Genomic DNA, 25,303 nt, shown 5'->3' with positions numbered 1-25,303 from the left:
AATTATTATTATTAACTCCAGGAGATCAAACATTAATGTACTATTTCTTAATGTATTCTCTCTGAATTATTTGTGTATATGAAGCTATTAAATTAGTTTGCCTTAATGAAGCCAGGGATACATCTGCAAGGTGTTTTGCTGAGATATTAGAGAAGATTAGAGATAAAAACATATAGAACATTCATGATATCAGGGCTGGACTTGCTGAGAAAGGACAATGCACAGAACATTCTGGTCATTCAGCAGGGTCAGAGCTGAGATTGTAGGCAGAAATTGCCCAAAAGGAGAGGGAAATTCTTTAGGTACAGAGGTCAGTGATAAGAGAAAAAGGTGTCAGGAGAGAATAGGGGAAAATGAGATACCAGAAGTCAATTCCACTGTGCCAGCAACTTTCCTTAAGAATAACCTTTTGCATTATCTGTATCTATTTGACTCTGTTTTATGTGATTTGTGAGTTAAAATTTGACTTCTGAACTGTTTGTCCCTAGGAGTGTCCAAGCACGTTGGAGATGCCCTAAAAGCCCATTCTTCTAAGTCATTGAGGAAAATCTGGACTGTTGGAATCCCTCCTTGGGGTGTCATTGAGAACCAGAGAGATCTCATTGGAAAAGATGTAAGTAGACAATCCTTTCAAAGCAAAAGGAAATGAATGCAAATTCAAATTGCCCATGTAACACTGCAGCTAGGTGTCTAATAGACCCCTCAAATGTAGTAAATATATCCCCAGCCAATTCCTGCCTTCCTCCTACATCCCTCATCCTATTTTATTCTTTTACTTTTTAATACTTTAGTATTAGGATTGAATCCAGGGGTGCTCTACCACGGAGTTACACCCCCAGCCCTTTATATTTCATTTTCTGAGACACATTCTCCTTCAGTTGCTCAGGCTGGCCTTGATCTTGTGATCCTCCTGCCTCAGCTTCCCAAATGGCTGGGATTATAGGCATGTACCCCAAATTTAGCCTTCATCCTGTTTTAGAAAATGACAGTTCCATCTTTGCAGTTGTTCAAGCCAAAAACCCCAGATGAATTCCAGAATGAACTCTTTGTCTCATGCCTCAGACCTGATCCATCAGTAAACTACTTGAGCTCCACTTTTGAAATATGCTGAAAAACCTGACCTCTTTTCATTATCTTCACTGTTAGTGACCAGGTCTAAGTGACCTTATGATGCTAAATGATTGTAATAGTCTTCCTTCTTCTTATCGTTTTCTCCTATTACAGTCTAGTCTCAACACGGTAGCCAGAATGTTACTTGTAAAATAGAAATCAAATCATACTATTCCTCTTTGCAAAACTCCTCAATGGTTCCTGTCCTGCAAATAGCCAATATATTTGGAATGGTTTGCATGTAGTAAAACAAGACAGATTCTTAATTTGGCTCTTGCTAGTTCTTTTCTCTTATTTCATATTACTCTCTGCTTCATTCATTCTTATGTATTGATTCTTTGATCCTATCTATGTGTTTATATTAGGAGGGAATGGATGTGTCTATTTATAAAGCTTTTTTTAGTAAGATTATTGGTATTAGAAAAGATATAAAGAAGAAAGAAAGATAACTACTGTTAATATTTTGGTGTGTTATGATTCCAGAATTTTTCTCTGAATATGCCTATCTATGTTTTTAAAAATTGCCTTTAAAAAGTAACAAAAGAAACTCACTGCTATGCTTTTTTTAAATTTAACTATTTAGCATAGTTATTTCTCTATGTTAATCAATGTAGTCATGTTTATGGTATATTTAAACACTTATTTTGGAAATTTTCAAATGCATTAAATAGTAGAGATATTAGAAGAGTGAAGACTTGTGTACTCTTTCTCAGCTGCAATAGTTATCAACTCACTCCCAATTTTGTCTCCTCTATGTCCTTATCTATTGCCAACCAACCCTCTCTGTTATTTTTTTTTCTTTCTTGGTAATGGGGACTGAACTCAGGGGCACTTGACCACTGAGCCACATCCCCAGTCCTGTTTTTTTTTTTTTTTTTTTTTAAATATATTTTATTTAGAGACCAGGTCTCACTGAGTTGTTTAGCACCTTGCTTTTGCTGAGGCTGGCTTTGAACTCATGATCCTCCTGCCTCAGCCTCCCAAGATGCTGAGATAACAGGCATGTGCCACTGTACCTGGTGCAATCTTCTCTGTTATTTCTAAGCAAATTCCAGACATCAGATAATTTCATCTGTAAACATTTCAGTCTGCATTTCTTTCTTCTTCTTCTTCTTCTTCTTCTTCTTCTTCTTCTTCTTCTTCTTCTGGCCCTGACCATTAAACCCAGAGGTACTTTAACACTGAGTTAAGTCCCAAGCCTTTTTATTTTTTATTTTGAGATGGATTCTCACTAAGTTGCTAAGGGCCTTACTAAGTTGCTGAGACTGACCTAGAATTTGTGATCTTCCTGCCTCAGCCTCCCAAGTTGCTGGGATTACAGGTATGTGACACAACCTCTGGCTCAGTAGGCATTTTTTTTAAGTTGTAGTTGGACCCAATACCTTTATTGTATTTATTTATTTTTATGGTGCTTAGGATCGAACTCAGGGTCTTGCACATGTGAGGCGACCACTCTACTGCTGAGCCACAACCCCAGCCCTCAGTAGGCATTTTTAAAGTGTATGAACAATTTAAAAATTACAATGCTGTTATCATGACTAAAAACAATAATTCCTGAGTGTCATTAACTATTCTATTTTGTCAAGTTTTTCATTGCCTCATAGTTAATTGTTTGATTTCATCATTCAAAAATGTTCTATACATTGTGATCAGTTAATAGGTCTCTTGCTTCACATTTTTTGTCTTTCCTTTTTTTGGTACTGGAGATTGAGACCAACCCAGAGATGCTCTACCACTGAGCTACATCTCCGCATCCCCCTTCTAATTTTTTTTATTTTGAGATAGGGTCTCACTAAGTTGCCCAGGCTGGCCTTGGACTTGGGATCCTCCTGCCTCAGCCTACTGAGTCATTGGGATTATAGGTGTGTGCCACCATGCCTGGTTTGATTCACTTTTCCCCATTCTTGTAATTCATATCCTTTTTTTCCCCCTTCAATTTGTTTGTTGAAGAACTTGGGACATTTGTCCTGAAGAGTTTCTCACAGTTTGGATTTTCCAAATTTAACCTTTTGTAGCAGACTTAACATGTTTCCTTGTTTCTTGTCTTCCTTGTAAATTGGTAGTTTGGTCAAGAATAATGATCAGACTTGGATTCTTTTTGTTCAGGTTTATATTATGGGAGGTGTGTCCTTCTGCTGTAACCTTTGATCACTTGTCTTTTCTTGGTTTTAGCAGTCATCACCTAGATTCATTATTTCAATAAGGTTGGAAATGCTGATATTTAATTATAGCATTCTCTTTTCAATTATTTGCTTTGCTATTCTTTGAAGAAAATAGTTTCTCATCAAGCACTTGTCTTACCTTGTACAGTTGGATAGGAAAGGCAGAAAAAATGTCTGATACTTTATTTTCCAGTTTTCAAAATAATGGGATCATTATTTACCATCCTCCAAAGGTGAAACTTACCTTTCCTTTAAATTCATGAATTTAAACCTATATATTTCACTATGCTAGTCATTATTGTTAGAATTTTTTTTTCTTCATTGTACTGGGGATTCAACTCAGGGGTGCTCAACCACTGAGCTACACCCTCATCCTTTTTATTTTGAAACAGGGTCTTGCTGAGTTGCCCCACTTGGCTTCAAACTCATGATCCTCCTGCTTTGGCTTCCTGAGTTGTTGGGATTATAAACATATGCTGTCACCATGCCTGGCTATATAGTATTTTTTATCATACTTAAATTGCTCCATTTTGTCTAGTAGAGGCTTTAAGTCTCTTGTTGAGTCCTTTTGCTCAATTCTTTCATCTCATAACTTTCTTTCTTTTTTAAGATGAAAAAATATTTTGGGCTTATTGTGTATAATTTTTGTTCCCTAGAGATACTGCTATTTGCTTTCAGTGGGGCATAGTGTTAGGGGACCACAATTTGGGGCCACAATTTGGGCCTTTCATTTTTCTTACCTGATAGTGTTCTACCATATTATAGTTAATTATTCCTCTATGATTGCCCTTTCTTTCTCACTTTTATAGACATTATTAATATTGTGTGAGATATACAAATCTTTGGTACTGCCTTGCTTGTTTCCTTAGAAATTGTTCTCAAAGATCAGGGCTTGGTCCAGTTGCTGTATATATTTAAAAATATGAAAGGTTGTCTTACACAAAGTTGGTAAAGAAAGAGTGATTGTTCACAATGTACCAAGGGGGTATGTGAGTGCCCAAGTGCCCTGTTCCTTGGCCAATTAGGAATCTTCTGTGTTTAAGACTTTTTTTTTTTGGTTGCCATTCTTACAGGTATAAAGTCATACCCAACTGTTCTTATTTACATTTATCTGGTTGCTAGTGAGGTTCAGTGTCTCTTCACATAGTTGTTTATTTATAGCCTAGTAGTACTTTTGTCACGTATACTACATTTCCCTCAAATTTTATTTTATATTATTTATGAGATTTTTTCCATAAATATAAGATATATAGTAATTCTGCCAGTCATTTTCCTTTTGGTTTCTGGTCATGTTTCACAATTATAAAGGTGACTTTTTTTTAAAAATTTGTTGTTTCTTTTTAGTTTTACATGACAGTAGAATCCATTTTGATATAATTAGAGCCTAATGTTAGCAAAATTCATAGTGATTTTTACATCCATTATTTCTTTGAAGGCTCATGGCAATCCTCCAAAGTAGGAATTATCCTTGTTCTCATACATGAGGAAAATAAGCCTGAGAAAGGAAGCAGGAGTAACCCAGGGTTAAGGTTAGCAGGAACTTCAACTTGGTCTTTCTGATTAAATACCATGTCCATACATCTAAAAGCAAATAAGAATTGGAGCTGCTTAAAGGGGTGTTCATAAATGTTAAAAAGACCTTAATTATTATTTTTTTTTTGTACTAGGGGTTGAACCCAGAGGTGCTTAGCCACTGAGCCATATCCCCAGCACTTTTCATTTTTTATTTTGAGACAGGGTCTCTCTAAGTTGCTTGGGGCCTCACTACATTGCTGAGGCTGGCTTTGAACTTTTGAATCTCCTGCCTCAGCTTCCCCAGCTGCTAGGATTACAGGCGTGTGCCACCACAACCAGCTGACCTTGATATTTTTTATCAAATAAAATGCCAATTGGCTGGTTGATTGTTACCTCTTATTTCATTTGGAGTACTAGAAAAAATCAATGGCACAATATTATTCTGTAATAGATCTACTAAGAGACAGCGTGTTTTGTATAGTGGTGCCAATTCTTGAACTGTTTTTTCATGGTCTGAAACAAGGTGAGTATGGAAGTGGAAAATAAATATGTAGAACCTTTTTAGCAATGCAACTGTGCAATGGTATCTAAGTGTTTGATGGGTGTGCTCATCCTGCTGACCATGGTGTGTGTATGTGTGTTTTAGAAATTGTGTTATGAGGCTCACATACAATGGGCTGCATAGTGGTTGTATATAATAAGAGCACATTGGTATTTTATTGGCCCATAGAAAGGGTAAATTTAAAAATTTGATCCCTGTCCACAGAGAGTTTGAGAAGCACTGTGCCAAGTAGCAGGTAATAGTTTTTAAACTTGACAGCTGCTCTGTTAGTGCATAGAGCAGCTGAGCCTGGGGAAGTTGAGCTCTGACCCTCTCTTGTCCTTGCTGTCCTTCAGGTGGTGTGCATGTACCAGACTCTGGGTAACCCCCTCAGCAAGCTCACCACACTCAACTGCATGCACGCGCACTTCATCCTGTCGGATGATGGGACTGTGGGCAAGTATGGAAATGAAATGAAGCTCAGGAGGAACCTGGAGAAGCACCTTTCTCTGCAGAAGATACACAGTCGTGAGTTCTGTCAGGGCTCAGCTGACAGGTCTGCCTGGGGGCCTGCTGATGAGCCCAGTCCAAGCCAGCTCCTGCCTCCGAGCAGCCAGAGAGCCAGAAAGACGGTGTAAGATGGTACAGAATTGTGGGTGACAGTGGGAAAGAGGATCACAAGTTAGGGGGACAGTATAGCCAGGAGAAGTTTCATGGAACAATGGAGACACTAGCAAGGCCCCCAAGAGTCCATAGAGTTGGATAGTTAGAGGGAGGGTTTCCACAGGGAAGACAATAAGGAGACAAACCTGAGAGGAGCAGGGGTCAAGGAAGATTATGTTTCATATGTGTGTGTGCTTGAGGGGAGTAGAAGCATGGATGTGGTTCAGACCTGCCAGGGCTTTTAGAAAGCTGGGCGTGGAAGGCGTCAGGTTTGTGTTGTGCTAACAGTGGTGCTTCAGATGGCCATTTTGGGCTGCTGTGTTCAGTGAACCCAGAGCTTGTGCAAGGCAGCCGTAGCTCAGTGGCTGACACTTCTCTAGCATGCATGAGACCCTGGGTATGATTCATTTTGGTGGCATCTGTGGAGTGGGAGTCTTTGGGCAGTGAGGAGGGCTTCTTTATAGAGAGGAGGAGAGCTGGATGCTGGCTGGAGAGATGGAAACTTTTTTGGTCCATCAGGAGCAGCAGAAGGTGGCCTTTCCTTCTTGTGATGAATTAAATCTTCCACACAATATTTCTACCTTCTGGGACAGGCCAAGGAGTGAGAAGGCTCTCCAGGAGGCTTTAATTCTGTTCAACCTTTGAGTGTTGGCTGAAAATACTGGAAGTCCTTTTAGTTTTCTGCCTTGACACCCTGAAACAGTAGGAAGTAGTGAGGTTAGACAAGTCACAGCTGTATTCCACTGCCTGTGACCTTGGGGGATGGAGTTCATGTGGTGAAGCTGCTTTTTTATTATCAATTGGAAGGACCCTTTTACCTCTAACTGTTGTTGCAAGAATTAATTGAGAAAAGGTATGTTAGATGTGCTTAGAATACTGTTGGTTGCATAGTATCACCTCAATAAATGTTTGTTTCTTTCTTTCCTTGTCTTCCCTTGGTACAGTGGTCATCTTGTGGTTGTGGGGTCAGGTGGGGAGGGGAGGGGCCATGGAAATCGCTACCAGTCACTTATGGCTTAGAGTGAATGAAGGTCTTGAGTCTCATTTAGGTCAGGAAAAGGGGAGGTTTGGGTGTGTGGTCCTCTGTGAGACAGAGGTGGCTAGGGGAAAAGAAGACCAACGGAGCACAGGGAAAGAGGAAAGGTTGGAGAATGGCCCTGAAGAAGAACCATGCTGGGAAAGATCTGTTAAGTCTCTAAAATGCTAGTTATTTGAAGTATCCCGTGGTTTCTGTTGACCTGCACTCACTACCTGAATTGCTCAGGTTCTGTGCAGCACAGTAGTGTATGCTTCATGAGGGTCTTTGTCTTTCTGGTGCCCTACTGATTTTCCATTTTTTCCCTCCAGTATTGGGAACTGAATCCAGGGACCCTTAACCACTAAGCTACATATCCTCCAGTTCTTTTTCATTTTGAGACAGGATATTACTAAGTTGTCCAGGCTGCTGTGGAACTTGGGATCCTCCAACCTCAACCTCCTGAGTGGTCAGATTACAGGTGTTTGCCTCTATGCCCAGCTGATTTTCTGTTTTCGTGTGAATGCAATCAACCGCAAGCTTGCACCGAGCAGAAGCAGTTGATGTTTGTACTTTCAGACTTTGAAACTTATGACAAGCTGGCTGCAGTGGCTCATGCCTGTAATCTCAGTGACTCAGGAGGCCAGCTTCAGTAATTTAGCAAGGCCCTAAACAACTTAGTGAGACCCTGTCTCAACAGGGCCGAAGATGTGGCTATGTGGTAAAGCATCCCTGAGTTAAGTCCCCATTACAAAAAGACAAAATAAAACAACAGCAAAGAAATCCTTTGGATGTACCTGGAGGGCTTCCCTGACTGTGGACAAAGAATGTGGGATCCATCGTAGTGGATTGGTAACATCCTTATTCTAAGGAGAACTCATATGAAAATAGCAAAAACAATAATCACTCCCCATACAGAGCAACATTTTTAAAATGAAAACTGGGATGATAAGATATCTGTGCTTGTTTTGTAGTCTCTTCTTTCCCACTAAACATGGATGCATTTTCATGTTCATAAGCATGCTAGTACATTTCTAATGGCTATGTAATATTCTATTGTATGAGATGTAAGAGATTCTCTTAGAAATTTTTTTTCTGTCACAAGATTAATGAATATTTATCTAAGTTTTCTTTCTTGCCTTTGTGCTTCAATAAAACATTTTCCACATTTAATTTAGTTTTGATAAGATGATATGATTGGAAGACCCTATGTCTACTGGTTGATAGATCCTAGGTTTGCTTTTTGTGATATGGAGACAACAATAAGGAGGTGGAATTGGCAGGTATGCTGTTGCCTGCTAATTTTTCTTCTTTTGAAAAGTAAAAGTAAAAGTATTGATTTAAAAGTAATATATCAGTCAGGTATTGGTGGTACATACCTGTAATCCCAGTAACTCAGGAGGCTGGGGCAGACGGATTACAAGTTTGAAGCTAGCTTGGGCAACATAGTGAGATCCTATATCAACAAAACAAAACAAAACAAAACAAACAAATAAAAAAGTAGAGCACCCCTGGGTTCAATCTCTAGTATTGCCATTGCATAATAAATAAAATTAATATATCAATCTGGAGTGCATTTCAATGTTAAAGTGTTTTCTAAACATGTGCAAAGACTTGTGTTCAATGACAACACCAAAAAAAGTGATATATACCATGAGTGTATGATATTAAAATGTAATAAGAAATATGTAAGATGAACAAATTTATCCAAACCCTCCCCTACCTTTTCCACTGCTAATAGTTTGATGTATATCCTTCCAGATTTTTCTAGTCATTTATATAACATGCTCAAGATATAGGCATATGCATGTAAAATATATAGGCAATTATAAGGTTTTGAAAATACAAATTGGGTATATTATTTATTTCATTCTATATGTATATTTTTTTCACTTAATGTCTTTTTTAAAGGAGTGACTTGGCTGCTTCTTATTTTTTCATTGTTGTAATAAAATAATGCTGCCAGTAAGAATTCAAACAGTTAAAAACCAGAATATATTAAAATGTAAACATCTTTGAGGGTTGCCCAATTCATCTTGTTTAAATAATGATAATTCAAATAATGACTATTAAAAATTTATTGAGCTGGGTCCCATGCTTTAATCCCAGTGACTTGGGAGTCTCAGGCAGGAAGATCACAAGTTCAAGGCCAGCCTCAGGAACTTATCAAAACCCTGTCAATAAATAAATAGGACTAGGGATCTAGCTCAATGGTAGGATGTCGCTGGGTTCATTTCCGAGTACTGCAAGAAAAGGAAAAAAAATATTTAAAAAATTGATCATATTTATAGAGGAGTGATGGATACATTTGAATCCATCATATAGTTCTGTTTACTTTTCGATGTTTGGGATTTCCCAAAATGAAAAGTTTAACTTTCTTGAAGACAATGTCTTTTTTTCTTTTTTTAAATCACTGAAAGACTTGAGTTAACTTTTGTCCTGGCAAAAACTTAAGGAGGCCCTCACCATATTTTATGCTACATTTTATTTGAAGTCCATGTTTATGGCTTGACTTCATCTAAGCAAACTGGGTAAATTAAGAGACAGGGCAGGTGCAAGCAATGAGGATATGTGGTAGTGGAAAGACTTGTGCCTAGAAACCAAAGGGGCTGACTCTTAGAGAGGGATGTTTTGTCACAGTCTGATGATGGTTTGTGATCTGAAACAGGCTCACGACAAGGCGTGCCTGTGGTGCAGCTGGTGGTGGAAGGAGGTCCTAACGTCATCCTCATGGTGTGGGAGACTGTTAAGGACAAAGACCCAGTGGTGGTGTGTGAAGGTACAGGCAGAGCTGCCGACCTCCTGGCCTTTACCCACAAACACTTAGAAGATGAAGGGTAAGTCCTCAACTCTTCTTTTAAAAATGACAGTGACCTACTTACTTTTCCATTTTAGATCTTTAAGAGCCGTACATGATGTGGGCCGGATATCCTTGGAGTACAGAGGGTGACACTGGAAATCATTTTTGTTCGTTAGTCCCTAGATGCCTCCCCAACAATGAAGGCTGTATTTTCTTAGCTGAGGAATGGCTTGCCTTTATTAGGGAATCTTGAGCCTTGTTTGAACTTCCAGAAAAGGCATTTCCAGGGAAATCAATGAAGAGATGTCCCTGCAATGGGCCCTTATATCTGAGAGAGCTCTGCAGGGAGGGAAGGAACCAGATCTCCTTCAAACTCATTTGCCATTAGAAAAAATAGTGTGAATAGGGAAAAATTAACATGCCAGCATTTACATAACATGTGTTTACCGCAAGCTTTCTGTCCCCTTTTTAAATGAGAAAGTTTTTCTCCAGCCATTCCTATGGGCAGCATGAATCTTCTTTGAAAGCAGGTTTATGCTGTATAAATACAGTGCCTAAAAGTAAAATGCCAACTCTGTTAATCTATTTGGTAAATGTATTTCATGCTTATGTTCTTCTATCAGCTCTCTGGGATCTCTTCTGATTTCTCTTCCCATTCAGACTTCAGCCACCTATTTCTACCCTGTCTGTCTATTCTACCCTCTCTGTCTTTTCATACCTCTCCTTTTCCTAAAGTCACCTGGATGAGTGGTTCTTAAAGTTTTTAGCATTTCTCATCCTTTTACTCATGTTCCAGTTCAGCCTTCTGCTGGATCCCCTCCTTGCATTTTCTTCCTGCTCAATTGCTCTCTGACAGAACTATCCATAGTTTCAGCGGGGTGGGCAGTTGGGTTTTCTTGAATTGAAGTTTCTGGCTTGGTGCCTTCTCTGGGTGCATCCAGTCACGACCATTTATTTCTCTCTCAGGATGCTGCGTCCTCAGGTGAAAGAGGAAATCATCTGCATGATTCAGAACACTTTCAACTTTAGTCTGAAACAGTCCAAGCACCTTTTTCACATTTTAATGGAGTGTATGATGCACAGGGATTTTGTGAGTATGAGTTGATGATTCAAACTGACTTCAAAAAATACCAGTTTGCAGACATTTCGATGTTTAATTTTTTCAGTTTTTCCATTTTGAACTTGAGTAGGTGTAACTCAACAGAATTCAACCTTTCATTGAGTCACCTTAGCTTTTTCCTGCTTCACCCTCACCTCCACCCCAATCCTTCATGATTCAAATTTCAGACTATACCTAGAAAAGGCCCCTAGGATAGGCCCCTGGATAGGATAAACTGTATTACAGAAACATCATAAAACTTGGTGAAAGTTACACATAAATGTTTTCAGAGTGTAAAGGAACAGCTTCCTGTCTTCAGTGAACTCAAGTCTGCTGAGTTCAGATGACAGCATCACGGACTGTCCTAGAGGAAGTCGTTGGGATTGTACTGGACAACAGGAAATGTGAAAATACACACTGGAATAGAAAACAGAGTTCCTAAGCTATGGCTGCGGCCATGTGCACACTTCAGAAAAGTGTTTAGTGTGTCAGGGATTGGGGTCAAAATTTTTATGGACTTGGATGATATAAGGCTGAAAATTAGCTCTACCTGGTGTGTATGCCTGTAATCTCAGTGGCTCTAAAAGCTGAGGCAGGAGAATCTCGAGTTCAAAGCCAGCTTCAGCAAAAATGAGGCACTAAGCAACTCAGTGAGACCCTGTCTATAAATAAAATACAAAATAGTACTGGAGATGTGACTCAGTGGTTGAGTGTCCCTGAGTTCAATCCCGAATACTCTCCCCCCAAAATAAATATAATAAATAAAGCTGAAAATTATAGCACATATGCAGATATGTCATGATTCAAAGTGAACTTTCCAGAATTGGAAGAATTTTGGTGATATTATAGTACCTACCCTCAAAAAACCTGTTGAATAGAACTAGGCTACAGAAATTGTGGTAAAACATGTAACAGTGACCTAATAACAATCGGGTTTATAATTAGCATTGTGCTTTTGAATATATTTTTCTCCTGAAATAGCCCCATGAGTGAGTTCAGTGTAACAGCGGTACTCTACTTTAATTTCAAAAATGAAGCTGAAAGCCAAAGAATCTAAGTGATTTGCACAGCCTTGCAGTTAAAAAATGTTAGAACTGAAACTTGAGGTCCAAGGTGAAATCTTGTTCTTAGTCTACTACACTTTTTATTTCCACAATAATCAGTAAATTAAGAAAAGGACAGGTTAAAGAGGATGCCATTGTGCTTGCCCCTTCCTGTCATCAACGAGTGAAATGAACAGTGTAATGACTGGGAGAGTAGGGAAGGCAGCTAAAGAGTTTGCACATTATAGCAACTGGGTTTTCAGCTCCTGTGCCCTTGAAGGTTGATTTTATTCATGTGCATTGTGAAGGGAATGAATGTGTGAAGCTGTAGGAACATGATATTTATATCTCATAGGAACCGTTTTAGCTCTTCATCCCTGTGACAAAATGCCTCATGAAATCAACTTAAAGAAGAAGGGATTTATTTTGGCTCATGGCTTTAGAGATTTCAGTCCATGGTTAGCTGACCCCATTCATCCTGGGCCTGTGGTGAGGCAGAACATGGCAGAAGGGCCTGGCACAGCAAAGCTTGTCAGTCCTGGCTCTTTTCTGTTAATCCAGTTTCCTCTGCTATATGGAACATAGTTTCATCTGGAAAGGCTAAAATGTATTCATTAGTTTTTATTTGTCTTTTTTTTTTTTTTTTTTTTAGACATTCACAACCCAGAACACTCTGGGAACTTTGACATTGTGAACAATGTCTGTGCTACTGTTCATTGTACTTGGTCACTAAGTCCATTGTAATATTGCCTTGTTTGTTTTAGGACAAATGTCTGAGGATTCATTTCTCATTAAAAAACAAAGGTCTTGGTTTCTAAGTTTAAGTGAGTGGAGGATCTCATTTGGTATCCCTTCAAAAGGAAGATTGATCTTATTTTCAGTAGAAATAAACATTGAGGTTCTTTTTCTTCTTCTTTTTTTTTTTTTGAGCATGCACATGGCAAATTAATATAATATTGTTTTTTTAGAAATGTTTCTTCTAATACACATGGAGTTTATAAAAAGTTTCTTCTTATTCCAAGCGCCTACGATTTTTTTTGTTACCCTATTTAAAAAGATTTATTCTATAAGTAAAAAAAATTAAATTACATTTTGAAATTACAAAATGAGGAATGATTTCTTCAATTCATTAGCTTAAATGTGAATTATATGAATATTGGTTGAGAGCATGTCTTTGGTAGTTTCTGAATATAAGGCTTTTTTATTTTTCAATTGTTATAGATAACCATATTTGATGCTGACTCTGAAGAACAGCAAGATCTTGACTTAGCAATCCTAACAGCTTTGTTCAAGGGTGAGTGACTGAAGAGATTTGTAATTGTTCCTCACTTCCTGTTCTCACATTTCAGGGCACCTTGTGCTTGTTGCCTGGATATTTTGAATAGAATATATGATTGTTCCTTTCTTTTACCACAGGCACAAATTTATCAACATTAGAACAATTAAATCTAGCAATGACCTGGGACAGAATGGACATTGCCAAGAAACATATCCTAATTTACGGACAACATTGGAAGGTATGATGAAAACGGTGTTGTTTGGAAAAATATATCTTGCATGTTTTGTTAGGGAGAGGCAGAGAAAAAAATTAAAGGAGAAATAGATAGGTTTGGGAGGGATATAGGAAGAGCATCTTGATGTCTGGGCACCCAGGAATGGCTAGGACATTTCTGTCAATACTTTGCCTCCCTGAAAATAACTTTTCCCTCTTTAGTTAATTTAAGCTGGAAAAGAAAGTTGGAAGAAAGACAGAATGGAAGGATTTTTATTTTACTTTTTGAATGGGTGGATTTTTGTTATTTAAAACTTAGAAAATATCTCTATTTCCATGAATATGTAATAAATACTCACAGTTGAAATTAGTGGAAATAGGAAAAAATGATTACCTGTAATGGTAATGATGATCACTATTAACAGTTCATTAAATAATAAAGTTGTTGGGCAGGAGCTGTGGCTCAGTGATAGTGCACTTGCCTGGCATGTGTGAGGCACTGTGTTTGATTCTCAGCACTGCATATAAATAAATTAAAGATCTATCAACAACTATATATATATATATATAAGGTCTAANATATATATATATATATATAATAAAATAAAGTTGTGACTATATCTTGGGTAAATTATATTTGGGTCAAATGATACATGCACATTGTTTAAAACATCAAATGGTATTAAAGGGCTTTTAAAAATGTAATTCCCTTCCAGAAGGAGTCTACTACTTTTGACATTTTTGGACTGTTCTGTTCTGACATTTACAAATTTTCATATTTCTCTCTCTCTCTCTCTCTCTCTCTCTCTCTCTCTCTTGTGGTACTGGGGATTGAAACCAGGAATACTGTACTACTGCACTACAGTTTCAGGACAGGATCACCAAATTGCCCTCGGTGGCCTAGAACTTGTCATCATCCTACCTCAATCTCCTGAGTTTCTGGGATTACAAATGTGTGGTGTGCCACTGTGCCTGGCTAAATCTCCCCATTTCTAAATAAAGTTGTATGGCTATCTTCTGATTCATCAATTTTAGAAGACTCTCAACATCTGCCTTTTGGGGGCCTCATGGTTGCAATGTGGGCAGATTGCCTCTATTCCTGGTGCTTGGCTGTACTCCTAGAATCTACCTCCATCATGCTGGGAATCTTTTTCTCTCACTCCCCTGGAAGAGTGCCTGTTTTCTGTACATGAGGACTTCCTCTTTGTGATTTATTCCTTTATTTTGATGGCATGCATGCTTGGGTAACTTCTAAGAAGGGACTATGGGAAATAAATATTTTGAGGATCTATATGTTTTTCTATATTTTAATCTACACTTAAGTAAGTTTTTCTACAGAATTTTGGGCACTCAGCATTGCTGTTGAGAAATAGAAATTTGTTTTCAGATCCTTTATGGCCATTTTCCCCTCCCGCTGTAAGTTTCAAAAATCTTTTTCCAGTGTTCTGAGATTTCACAATGATATGTGTTACTATAAGTCTGTATATCCATTCTATATTATTGGCACATGATATCAGATTGGCATGGATGTTTCCTTTCCTTTCCATTCCATTTTGTTTGTTTTTTGCATTCTCTTTGTGGATTCCTATATTCTGAATGTTGAACCTATGGATTGCTGTTCTAATCTTCTTATCTTTTTCCTCCTATGTTCCTTATCTTTTCTTTAGTAGATTTCTTCAACTTTAAGTTTTCTATGAAGCTTTTCTCTTCTGAAAGCATGAAGTTAATCTAGTAATTTCCCAGAGCAAATATGTTCTCTGATAGTATTCTCCTACCCTTTGTTCTCATTGGCATCCATTATATGTCTTATTTTATCTCTCTGAGACTATTTAATGATAGCTTTTTTGAAGGTTTCTCCATGCATTATCTGATTTCTCATTGTTGATGTTTTCTTATCTGTTGGCTTTGGTCTTTCTGTTGAAGGGTGGAGGATGGAAAGCTCTTTAGCAACTCTGAGCCTCTAGTTGGAGCTTTCCTGTAGATGTAAGCTTCACAGTAATGTGCCATTTGTTGTGGGACTCCCTCAGATGTCAGCAGATTCATGTGTTTTCTCTTGCATCGGTGTTATTAACCAGAAGAGAATCTTATGATCCCCTGCCTGGAAGTCCAATGGGGAAGATGATAGGGAAGGACCCAAGGCATTTATTTCATCTTGGTGCTGCTGGAATTCAGTGGCATAGATCTTGTTTGGTTCTTGACATTTCCCAATTGAATTATTTGGCTTTCTGGAAACTGCTAAGTCAATTACCACTTGACTAACTGCTTTCCAACTTCCAAAATGTTGCACTGTTGTCTCCACTTTAGTCCTCCTTGTGCTTGTGAATTTCCTTCTTTCTTTAAAAAAAAATTCTTTTGCTGAGTCTTAATGGTGGGACAAATTTAGAGAAGTATGTTCAACTTGCCGTTTATACTCAGAAACCAGGTAAAGCTTAAATGAAAACATTATGTTACCAACATTAGAAAAAATTTTTTTAAACCCCAAACCAAAAAACCCTTTGATTTTTATTAGAATTGCATTAAGTCTGCACATCATTTTGGGAAGTTCTGAAATCTTTGTCATAGTCAGTTTTCCCATGAAATATTTCTTGATTTAGTCAAGATGCCTTCACTTAGGTCCTGCACATTCTTGGTAAGGCTGTATTTTGTAATTACTGGGTGTGTATGGCTTAAGTGCAAATATGTAAAATTCCTTAGTTCATTCTACATTAACTGTCTTTTAATTTGTACCTTATGAAGCCTGGCACACTAGAACAAGCAATGTTAGATGCCTTGGTGATGGATCGTGTGGATTTTGTGAAGCTTTTGATAGAAAATGGAGTGAACCTCCATCGCTTTCTTACGATTCCCCGACTAGAAGAGCTCTACAATACGGTGAGTATAGAGCTTCATCAGCCATCTGCTTGAAGGTTTATTTACTAATTAGATTAGGATTTACCTATCTCCTTGAATGTTCAGGTACACAGTTTATAAAGATACAGGCTTTTCAACCGAAGGAGAAACCTTCTCACCAATTCTAGTTTATTCTACCAAGATATAGATAAAGACAAAGATGTGAATAAGAACAAATTGTCTTTTATTGAGTTACTTGAAGTATCTTAACCCAAGGCCACTGTTAAAATGCTGTTACTGCAACTTCCCAATGCAAATCCTTTGTTGAAACTAGTCTGACTTACTTTACTTGTTTTACTGAAAACACCAGTTGCTGAAGCAGTGGAAATACCTATCCTCTATCTTTGAATATTATTCTCTCTTCAATGTCCTGTTCAAGCCCTCTCTTCTTTATGATGCCAGATAGTTCACAGCAATCTGTTCCTAGGGTATGAATTGGTTATAACTCTTTTTGAGCACCCACATATCCATTTTTTAGTGTAAGTACTCACTGCTTTCTATTTTTATAAATATGCCACTGAATCCCTTAGAAACCTGGTTGATCATAATAAGGTTTCAATAAATATCCAATGTTGAAATGTACTTGTGTCTTAGGATTTATAATAGTATGAACATTTATATATAATAAAGAATAGTTATAAATTACTTAAAATGTATTTCTCCATCTTATCACATAAAGCTGACATCCTTAATGTATAGATAGATAGATTCCTTGTTTTGAAATTTTTTTTCATCCAAAGACAAAAGAAAAAGAAAAATATTTCATCTAAATACATCTTCCCTAGAGAGAGTTCTTTCTTAAAACTAACCAGCTTAATCTTCATTACTAAAAATGTTGAACAAAAATTTCCATGTTGTGCATTACTTACACACTTGGAAATAAAGGGTCCTCCCATTTTACCACATATTAATTAAAGGAAATAATTTTTTCTATTGTTCTTTATCACAGAAACAAGGACCGACTAATATGCTGTTGCATCATCTTGTCCAAGATGTAAAACAGGTAACCTAATTACAAAGATATGAAAATATCTTTGTATATTGTCTTAGCTTTATTATGAGAAGAGTAGCCATATTTTGCTTCTTTTGATTTTCTAGTGAATTATCTACCCTTTTTACATATATATGATTCTAAGCAATTTTTTCTCATCAAACCACACTCTTACATTTTTTTCCTTTAGCTCACTTTATGTTTTTAGTTTGGATCTACCAAGAAAGTGACATTAGCTAATAAAGAACAAAATGTGACATATATACACAATAAAATATTCCTCAGTCATAAGGAAGAATGAAATTATGATATTTGCTGGTAAATGAATAGAAATGGAGAACGTCATGCTAAGTGAAATAAGCCAGACTCAAAAAGCCAAAGGTTGAATGTTTTTTCTGGAAGCTATTCCAAAATAAGGAGAGGGGAATCAAGGGTGGAAGATTCCATCAAAAAGGATGGAAGGTGTGGGCTAGATGAAGGGGACTAAGTGGGAGGGAGAAGAGATGGGATAAGGGAAGAACAGAGAAATGAATCTGACCTAACTTTCCTATGTGTACACACATGAATACACCACAGTGAATCTCACCATCATATGCATCCACAGACACTAACCAACAAGAAAAAAAAGACTTAAAATAAGTAGCAGAAAGATCAGTGGAATAGAGGGAAGGGAACAGGGAGAGGAAGAAAGGAAGGGGAAGAGAAAATACTGGGGACTGAATTAGAGCAAATTATATACCGTGTTTTTTTAATTATGTCAAAATGAATTCTAATGTTATGTATAACCAGAAAGAAACAATAAAATATGTGAAAAAAGAAATTGCAAAAAAGAAACAAACAAAAGCATGAAACAGAGACATGTAACACTTCCAATCAGAACTTCAGCTCTACATGATAGGGCAGTGGTGCCCATGGTGACAACTGCCAGCAGAAAAAGAGTCTGTGGTTCTGTTGTCTTTATTGGAGGATTAACATGATTTCGTTGCTTTTGTTGATACTGTTTTGAATATTTGTGACAGCTTGGGGACACTGGCACATTTTTTTCTAGGTCTAACCACTGTTCTAGGGAGTCTGGAAGGACCCCACTGCTCAACACCCTTGTTCAGATTTTGCTCCTGGTCTTCTCATGGAACTTTGAGTTAGATCAGACCCAGGAATTGGGACTTCCTTTTCTCCCCCTGGTCTTGTCACTCTGGTTAAAATCGACTGAGGCACATTTTAAAACTTCCCTCATTTCTTTGAAGTCTAGTATCTCATAGGATGGAATGATAGAGTGTGGAATTTCTGCTTATGTTGACTTGGAAGGAGAACCAGAGCGAAAGAAATTTACTTGGCAAATTTGTAAAAAGCAAAAGTGTCTATGCTGAGGTGGATTTTATTTATATTGATTTATGCTATGTCAAGATAGTTTCTTAAATTATTTCTTTAAACTCTATCAGTAAATTGAAGAAAAAGGCATAAAATAGGTTAAAGATGCTCTTATTAATTTATTTACTGTTGTTTTTATTGGGGATTGAATCCAGTGGTGCTTTACCATTGATCCATAAACCCAGTTCTTTTTATTTTTTCCTTTGAGACAGGGACTTATTGGGTTCCCCACACTGACTTTGAACTTATGGCCCTCCTGTCTCAGCCTCCCGGGTCCCTGGAATTATAGGTGTGCACTACCATGCCCAGCAAATTTATGCCTTTAACTAGCAGCAAGTAGGAATGTTATTTATTTATTTATTTTTCTACCAGGGATTGAACCCAGGGGTGCTTGACCCCTGAGCCACATCCCCAGCCCTTTCTATTTTTTATTTTTTTGAGACAGAGTCTTGCTAAGTTGCTGAGGCTGGCTTTGAACTTTCAATTCTCCTGTCTCAGCCTCCTGAGCCACTGGGATTATAGGCATGTGCCACCACACTTGGTTGCCAGGAATGTTATTTTTTTGATGTTCTTTGAAAAAAATAAATAATAAATGTGAAAAAAAGAGAAAAGTATATATGGATACACATACTCTCTCTCTGTCTTCTCTCTCTTTCACACACACACACACACAAAAAAAACCCAAAACCCTAATTTCTTGTTCATAGCTTCGTGAATGTTATTCACAATTTGTCCATTTTAGAGACCTTGTTTAACACTCCACCTTAAAAAACTTACTACGAATGGCAGTTTAGAAGTCAGCAGCTATACAATGTGAGGTGTAGGGGGTCAAAATAATTTTCATTTAGAATAAGAGCCATGTACTTGGAAATTTGCTGTTCAATCCTGCTGTCAGCTATAACATTTCTCTTGGCACAGCCTCATGTTTTGAGATATCATTTGACTCTGTAATTCTATGTTCCTTATTTATGTTTGTTCTACTTCCTTCCACATTCTTGTTTTACATATGATGTGTTCAACACACTGCAAGGTGTAACAGCCATTTCAACAGAAGCTGAAAAATTAACCCAATATAAACCGGGCATGGAGGTGCATGCCTGTAATCCCAGCTAAGGCAGGAGGATCACAAATTCAAGACCAGCCTCAGCAATTTAGCTAGACCCTAAGCAACTTAGCAAGATCCTGTCTCAAAATCAAAAATACAAAGGGCTGAGGATGTTGCTCGGTGGTTAAGTATCGCTGAATTCAGTCCTTGGTACCATAAGAAAAAAAAGTTAACCCAATGTGAATTTTGGATTTCCTACATTTACTATATACTTCATGATTTTACTTTTGTTGTTGTAGTTTTATATATATATATATATATATATATATTACAAAACAATCTATAGATTCTCTATAATACTACATTTAATTGTATCTTATTCAAATATATGTGTGCCTATTCATGATAGGGAGAGGGAAAGAGAAGATAGATGTAGGCGTACATTTGCTGTCTATGAAAGTAAAAAGACGTTAAGGCTAAGATTTTTTTTTCTTTTGAATAAGTAGATTCTATCAATAGCTGGCAATATAAATCGATTAGTTTGTAAAGAGGATTAAAGTATACCTCATTGAAAGTAACTTGGTTATTGTCTGATAGCACGGCCAAAGAGGCAGAGAAAGAGAACTGAAAGTCACAACTCCTTGCGTGCTTTTGTTGCAGCACACCCTTCTTTCAGGCTACAGAATAACTCTGATTGACATCGGATTGGTGATAGAATACCTCATTGGTGGAGCATATCGCAGCAGCTATACTAGGAAAAGTTTCAGAGCCCTCTACAACAATCTCTACAGGAAACACAAGGTAGATAATTAACAAGTGCCCCTAATGAAATTAAGAATAATTAGAAATTGTAGGTTTAGAAAAATGGTTTGTTATGTTCAGATGTCAATAGCTTCTAACATGGACGTTCTATTTGTGAACCTTTTTTACCTGCTGTATGTAAATACTGTGCTTCGTCCTGGCATGCTGCGATGGGATGAACATAAAGAGCAGGAGTTTAGAAACTTCTAGATGATATAGATTTATGAAGAACTAACCATAATACAAAACAGAACATAATAAGTGATATATTGAGGGCTGGGGTTGTGTCTCAGTGGTATAGCACTCACCTAGCACGTGCAAGGCCCTGGGTTCGATCCCCAGCACCACATAAAAATAAATGAATAAAATAAAGGTATTGTGTCCAACTACAAGTAAAAAATAAATATTTTAGAAAATAAGTGCTACATTGAGATAGAAGTAATGTGATGAGATGGGACTTGTTAGAGAGAGAAATGGCCAGTTCTTTTTCTCTTTGTTTTCTTTTGAAAATATAGAAGTTAAAAGCTTAATAGGATTAGATCTATAAACTCTTTAGCCCACAGCCAGATGATGACAACCTTGGGATAAACACAGGGATTTTATTGGGAGATGCAAACAGAAATTTTTTAAAAATAGAAATAAACACTTTATTTTCTATCATAGTTTTGAAAATCTAAGAATAAAAGTTTAGAGTTGTTATTTAGTAGATTAGCACAAAAAAATTGCTTGTGTTTTGGAATTTCCATTGTAGACTCTACTGTAGGAGCCGAACTCCTCTGAGAAGATAAGGGCAGAAGAGGGAATTTGGGGTATTTATGTTGACAGGAGCAGGAGCAGTGAGGGCCTGAGCACTCAGACACCAGAGTATGTTTTTTGCAGTGACAAGGAGACCTTTACTGGAGAGTAAGTGCCAGAGGCACAAGAGATGAGATTTGAAAGGTGGTTGGGATCAGATCATATAAAGAGCCTGGACTATTCAGCCACTTTGGCCCTTTATAAAAAGTAATGAGAAGTGGAAGCTGAACTTGGCTTTAGGACTTGGAAAAAACAGGACAATGCAAAACAGATGGAACCCCAAAACTTACCCAGAAAATTCTCTGTTAAGATTTCAGAGGCATAGGGATGTATTTAGGAGGTACCAGCTATTTCATTAAAAAAAAAAAAAATTATATATATATATATATATATATATGTGTGTGTGTGTGTGTGTGTGTGTGTGTGTGTGTGTGAGAGTATGTATATATATACATATATAATGTTCTACCAAATATCTATATATATATTGCTGTGAGTTTACCAATGGCAGATATGAGGACTGATTGTAGCCTGTAGTTTTTTAAATGTGTGTATACATATATATATGTGTGTGTGTATGTGTGTGTGTGTGTGTGTGTGTATAATTTTTTTAGAGACACAGTGATGTATTTAAGAAAGCAGAGACACATTCAAGGGGGAATGTGGACTTTCTTAATAGTGAGAAACATGGGGAATGGGGATAAAGCAAAGAGTATACATTCAGGGGAGAATGTGGGCTATCTCAAGAGCCAGAAGTAGCCTGTATTTTTATGTCAGTTCTTTTAATATACTTCTTTTTTTTGTTTTTTTNATAGATCTAATCCTATTAAGCTTTTAATTTCTATATTTTCGAGAGAAAACTATATAACATCTGGAGAAATTTCATAACTTTCTAACTTCACTTATTCTTGGAGCCGTTTGTGAATGGGAACTTTTTCTTATCAGAACTATAAATCTTTATTGCCTATTTTGAACTTGTTCCAATGATAGAATATCCATTGATTCTAATGGAATTTCCACATAGAGAAGGAATGCAAATATACAGTAGGGAGCAGAAGAGTGTGTTCTCTAAGATGTTAGAAAGTAGCAGTGTGCTTAATAAGAGGAAGATTATGAGAAGCTCTTGAGTAATTAGACTCCAGGGAGATGAAATGCTAATGATGGATGAGAGGCATAACCATTAGATATTTGGTGGAACATTATATTTATTTTTATATAAAAATATATAAATATATATATTTATATTTATTTATTATATATTTTAATTATTGTCTATGAAAAAAATATTGTTACCACTATAACTTTCTTTTTTTTCTGTTTTCTTTTCTTAAAAAAAAATAACAATAACTATATATGCCAGAGAACGACCAGCTTTGCTCAAAGCTTCTCCCAGCACCCTCTTCACCAGCGATGTTCTTTGCCAAATAGAAACGAGTCTGCAGAAAACACCTCGCATTCCCAGTTCTTCAGAACTGCCCAGCCTTATAAATTCAAGGTATCACTCATTTATTTTTAGAGTGGACAATAAATTATTCTCTCAGACTGAGATTGTTTCTTCATGGAATGTTGGAGAAAGCAAGGTGCAAATAGAGGAACCATTTGTAAGTGCCTTAAACAGATGGCGCAAGTCAAAAAGCATAACACAGCTGTCCTCTGACAATCAGGAGCAAAGGCCTAGGATATAGCACTGGCAACCCAGTGATTGTCTGGGCTTGCACTTTGGTTTCTCTTTCTTTCTCCTAGCTTTGCCATGCCCAGACGGTGACTCAGGCTGGCAGTCTATGCCATAGTATTAAAAATTTATAATCATTGCCCAACACTACATCCTTGTCTTTCCTGAACCAAGGTTAAGCTGTATGAGGACTGCTTCCTTCTCCTTCAGTGCTCTCAAAAATGCCTTTTTGTGTCTTCCTTTTTCCGTTCAGAGGTTTTCTTGAGATTAATTTAGCCTGTCATTATGGTATAATGATAATTGCATGTGTGTGTGCGTGTGTGCCTGCACATACACAACAACCTTAATATTTCCCTTTGCTTCTTGCTTCCTTAATCCCATTTTTCTTCTGGAGATAAATGATTTTGCTTAAGCATTTCCATAGAAATATTTGCCATGTTGGATGAAAGAGATTTGCTTTCCAAGGCTCCTGGGATGAACATATATTTGATTACCCTTGGCCATCATTAATGAATACAGATTTCCTTTATTTATGGAAAGAGAGAAAATAGATTAGAATTCTTTTGCTATGATCCCTCAAATTGCAAAGAATAATTACTGAATCGTTATTATATTTCCAAGTATTATGCTGGCTACTAGGTTAAGTTTGGGAAGCAAGTGGGTCAGGAAAGATATGAAGATGACTCAGAAATGGTCCCATTTTTCTCCAGGTTATACGGTAGTACAGTACGAGAGACAATGAAATAAAGACATACGAAATGACATCTGAGATGAGCTAAGAGTGACCTCACCAGGAGGAGAATACTATTTCATTATTATCCCTAGAGAAATGAAATTAGAATAAGGGAAAGAAAACTTAAAAACCAATCTGTTTTGATGCATGTTTGGAATACTAGTGACATCTACTTAAGGGAAAAATTATAAATCTATTTGATAAAGTGAGGTTAGAGATTTTTAAAATAATTTCCATATTTCCAATATATTATTTCAACATACTTCCTTGAGAAATCAAAAGTTGTCATATAGTTACTGGGTATATCCCAAAGTAGTTGTGCCATGTGAATTTAAAGTATCTCAGCTTAGGGACTCTGGATACCTTAAATACAACAAGAATACATCACTGTAGAATGTTTAATTTTTTTCTTGCTGGTTTATAAAGTCCTATCAATATTTCCATGTCTTGTTTTAAGTGATTTTAAAAATATCTCTAAGATGCTTGCTGTGTTATATTAGGTAAAACCTCATCCTAGTATTTGGAAATGTAATCCTATTTTGCTTTCCAACAGGAAAAGTCTGGAGTCTCTCATAAATCAAGGAAGAAGTCAAAAGAAAGACAAGACATTACAGATGACCCTGAGTCCACTGGCTTTATTTATCCTTACAATGACCTGCTGGTTTGGGCTGTGCTCATGAAAAGGCAGAAGATGGCCATGTTCTTCTGGCAGCATGGAGAGGAAGCCACAGTTAAGGCAGTGATTGCTTGCATTCTCTACCGAGCGATGGCCCACGAAGCTAAGGACAGCAATATGGTGGACGACGCCTCAGAAGAGTTGAAAAATTACTCAAAGTAGGAGTTACCTCTTCACTTCATACTAAACACGGACAGTTCTTAGAATGGTTAGACACTTTTATCTCCCTCGCCTTAGAACTTGTAAGACAAGTAGATTTATTACCATGTCAGTTAGTCAGGGTTCTCCAGAGAGACAGAACCAGCAGGTTACGCAGGTAGATACATGATAGGGGATTTGTGTTGTGTGATTATGGTGGCTGAGAAGTCCCATAACAGGTTATCCATAGACTGGAGACCTGTGGATGCTAGTAGCATGGCTCAGTCCAAGTTCAAAGACTTCGGAACCAGAGAAGCCCCACTGGTAGTACTCTCAGTTCCAGGCTGAAAGCCTGGGAAACTGGGGAGGGTGCCCCTGGTATAAGTCCTGGATCCCAAAGGCTGGAGGGCCTGGACTTCTGCTGTACAAGGCAGGAGGAGAAAAGCTTGTCCCAGGCCTCAGGGAAAGAGACCCATTTGCTTTCTGTATTTGTTCTCCCCAGCAGATTGGGAGAACAAATACTGAGGATGGATGTCCCTGGTCCATTTCAGACTTACAGACTAAGCTCCTCTGGAAACACTCTCACAGACACACCCCAAATAATGCTTTATCAGTTTTCTAGGTATTCCTTAATCCAGTCATGTTGACACCTAACATTAACCATCACATGGTACATTTCATGGACTCTCCTGTTAAAGGGTCTGTAGGGATTTTAAGGACCTTTGTGGGATATACGAAAGAGAAGAGGGCTTCAG

At 37.4% G+C, this 25,303-nt stretch overlaps 1 protein-coding gene across 8 annotated transcripts in view; it reads left to right on the top strand.

The window, feature by feature from the left end:
- The window catches only part of Trpm6 (transient receptor potential cation channel subfamily M member 6), a 169,044-nt gene that overhangs the window by 72,635 nt on the left and 71,106 nt on the right, over positions 1–25,303 (top strand). For 7 of the 8 annotated variants that reach the window (XR_007349047.1, XM_048806915.1, XM_048806914.1 and 4 more), the window contains 11 exons: positions 489–613; positions 5,685–5,856; positions 9,675–9,843; positions 10,773–10,896; positions 13,170–13,242; positions 13,365–13,465; positions 16,177–16,311; positions 17,279–17,332; positions 20,394–20,534; positions 22,690–22,824; positions 24,288–24,568. Coding sequence is in view for 7 of the 8 variants with exons in the window: in XM_048806915.1 (XP_048662872.1) it covers positions 489–613; positions 5,685–5,856; positions 9,675–9,843; positions 10,773–10,896; positions 13,170–13,242; positions 13,365–13,465; positions 16,177–16,311; positions 17,279–17,332; positions 20,394–20,534; positions 22,690–22,824; positions 24,288–24,568 (1,510 nt within the window). In the remaining variant the exon portion in view is untranslated. The remainder of the gene's footprint in view (positions 1–488; positions 614–5,684; positions 5,857–9,674; positions 9,844–10,772; positions 10,897–13,169; positions 13,243–13,364; positions 13,466–16,176; positions 16,312–17,278; positions 17,333–20,393; positions 20,535–22,689; positions 22,825–24,287; positions 24,569–25,303) is intronic. The other variant, XM_048806920.1, reaches the window with a different exon arrangement.

The sequence above is a fragment of the Marmota marmota genome, unplaced genomic scaffold (genome assembly GCF_001458135.2).
Source record: "Marmota marmota marmota unplaced genomic scaffold, marMar, whole genome shotgun sequence".
Lineage (NCBI taxonomy): Eukaryota > Metazoa > Chordata > Mammalia > Rodentia > Sciuridae > Marmota > Marmota marmota.
The sequence above is the reverse complement of the archived record's forward strand: the minus strand, read 5'-3'. Positions and strand labels throughout refer to the sequence as shown.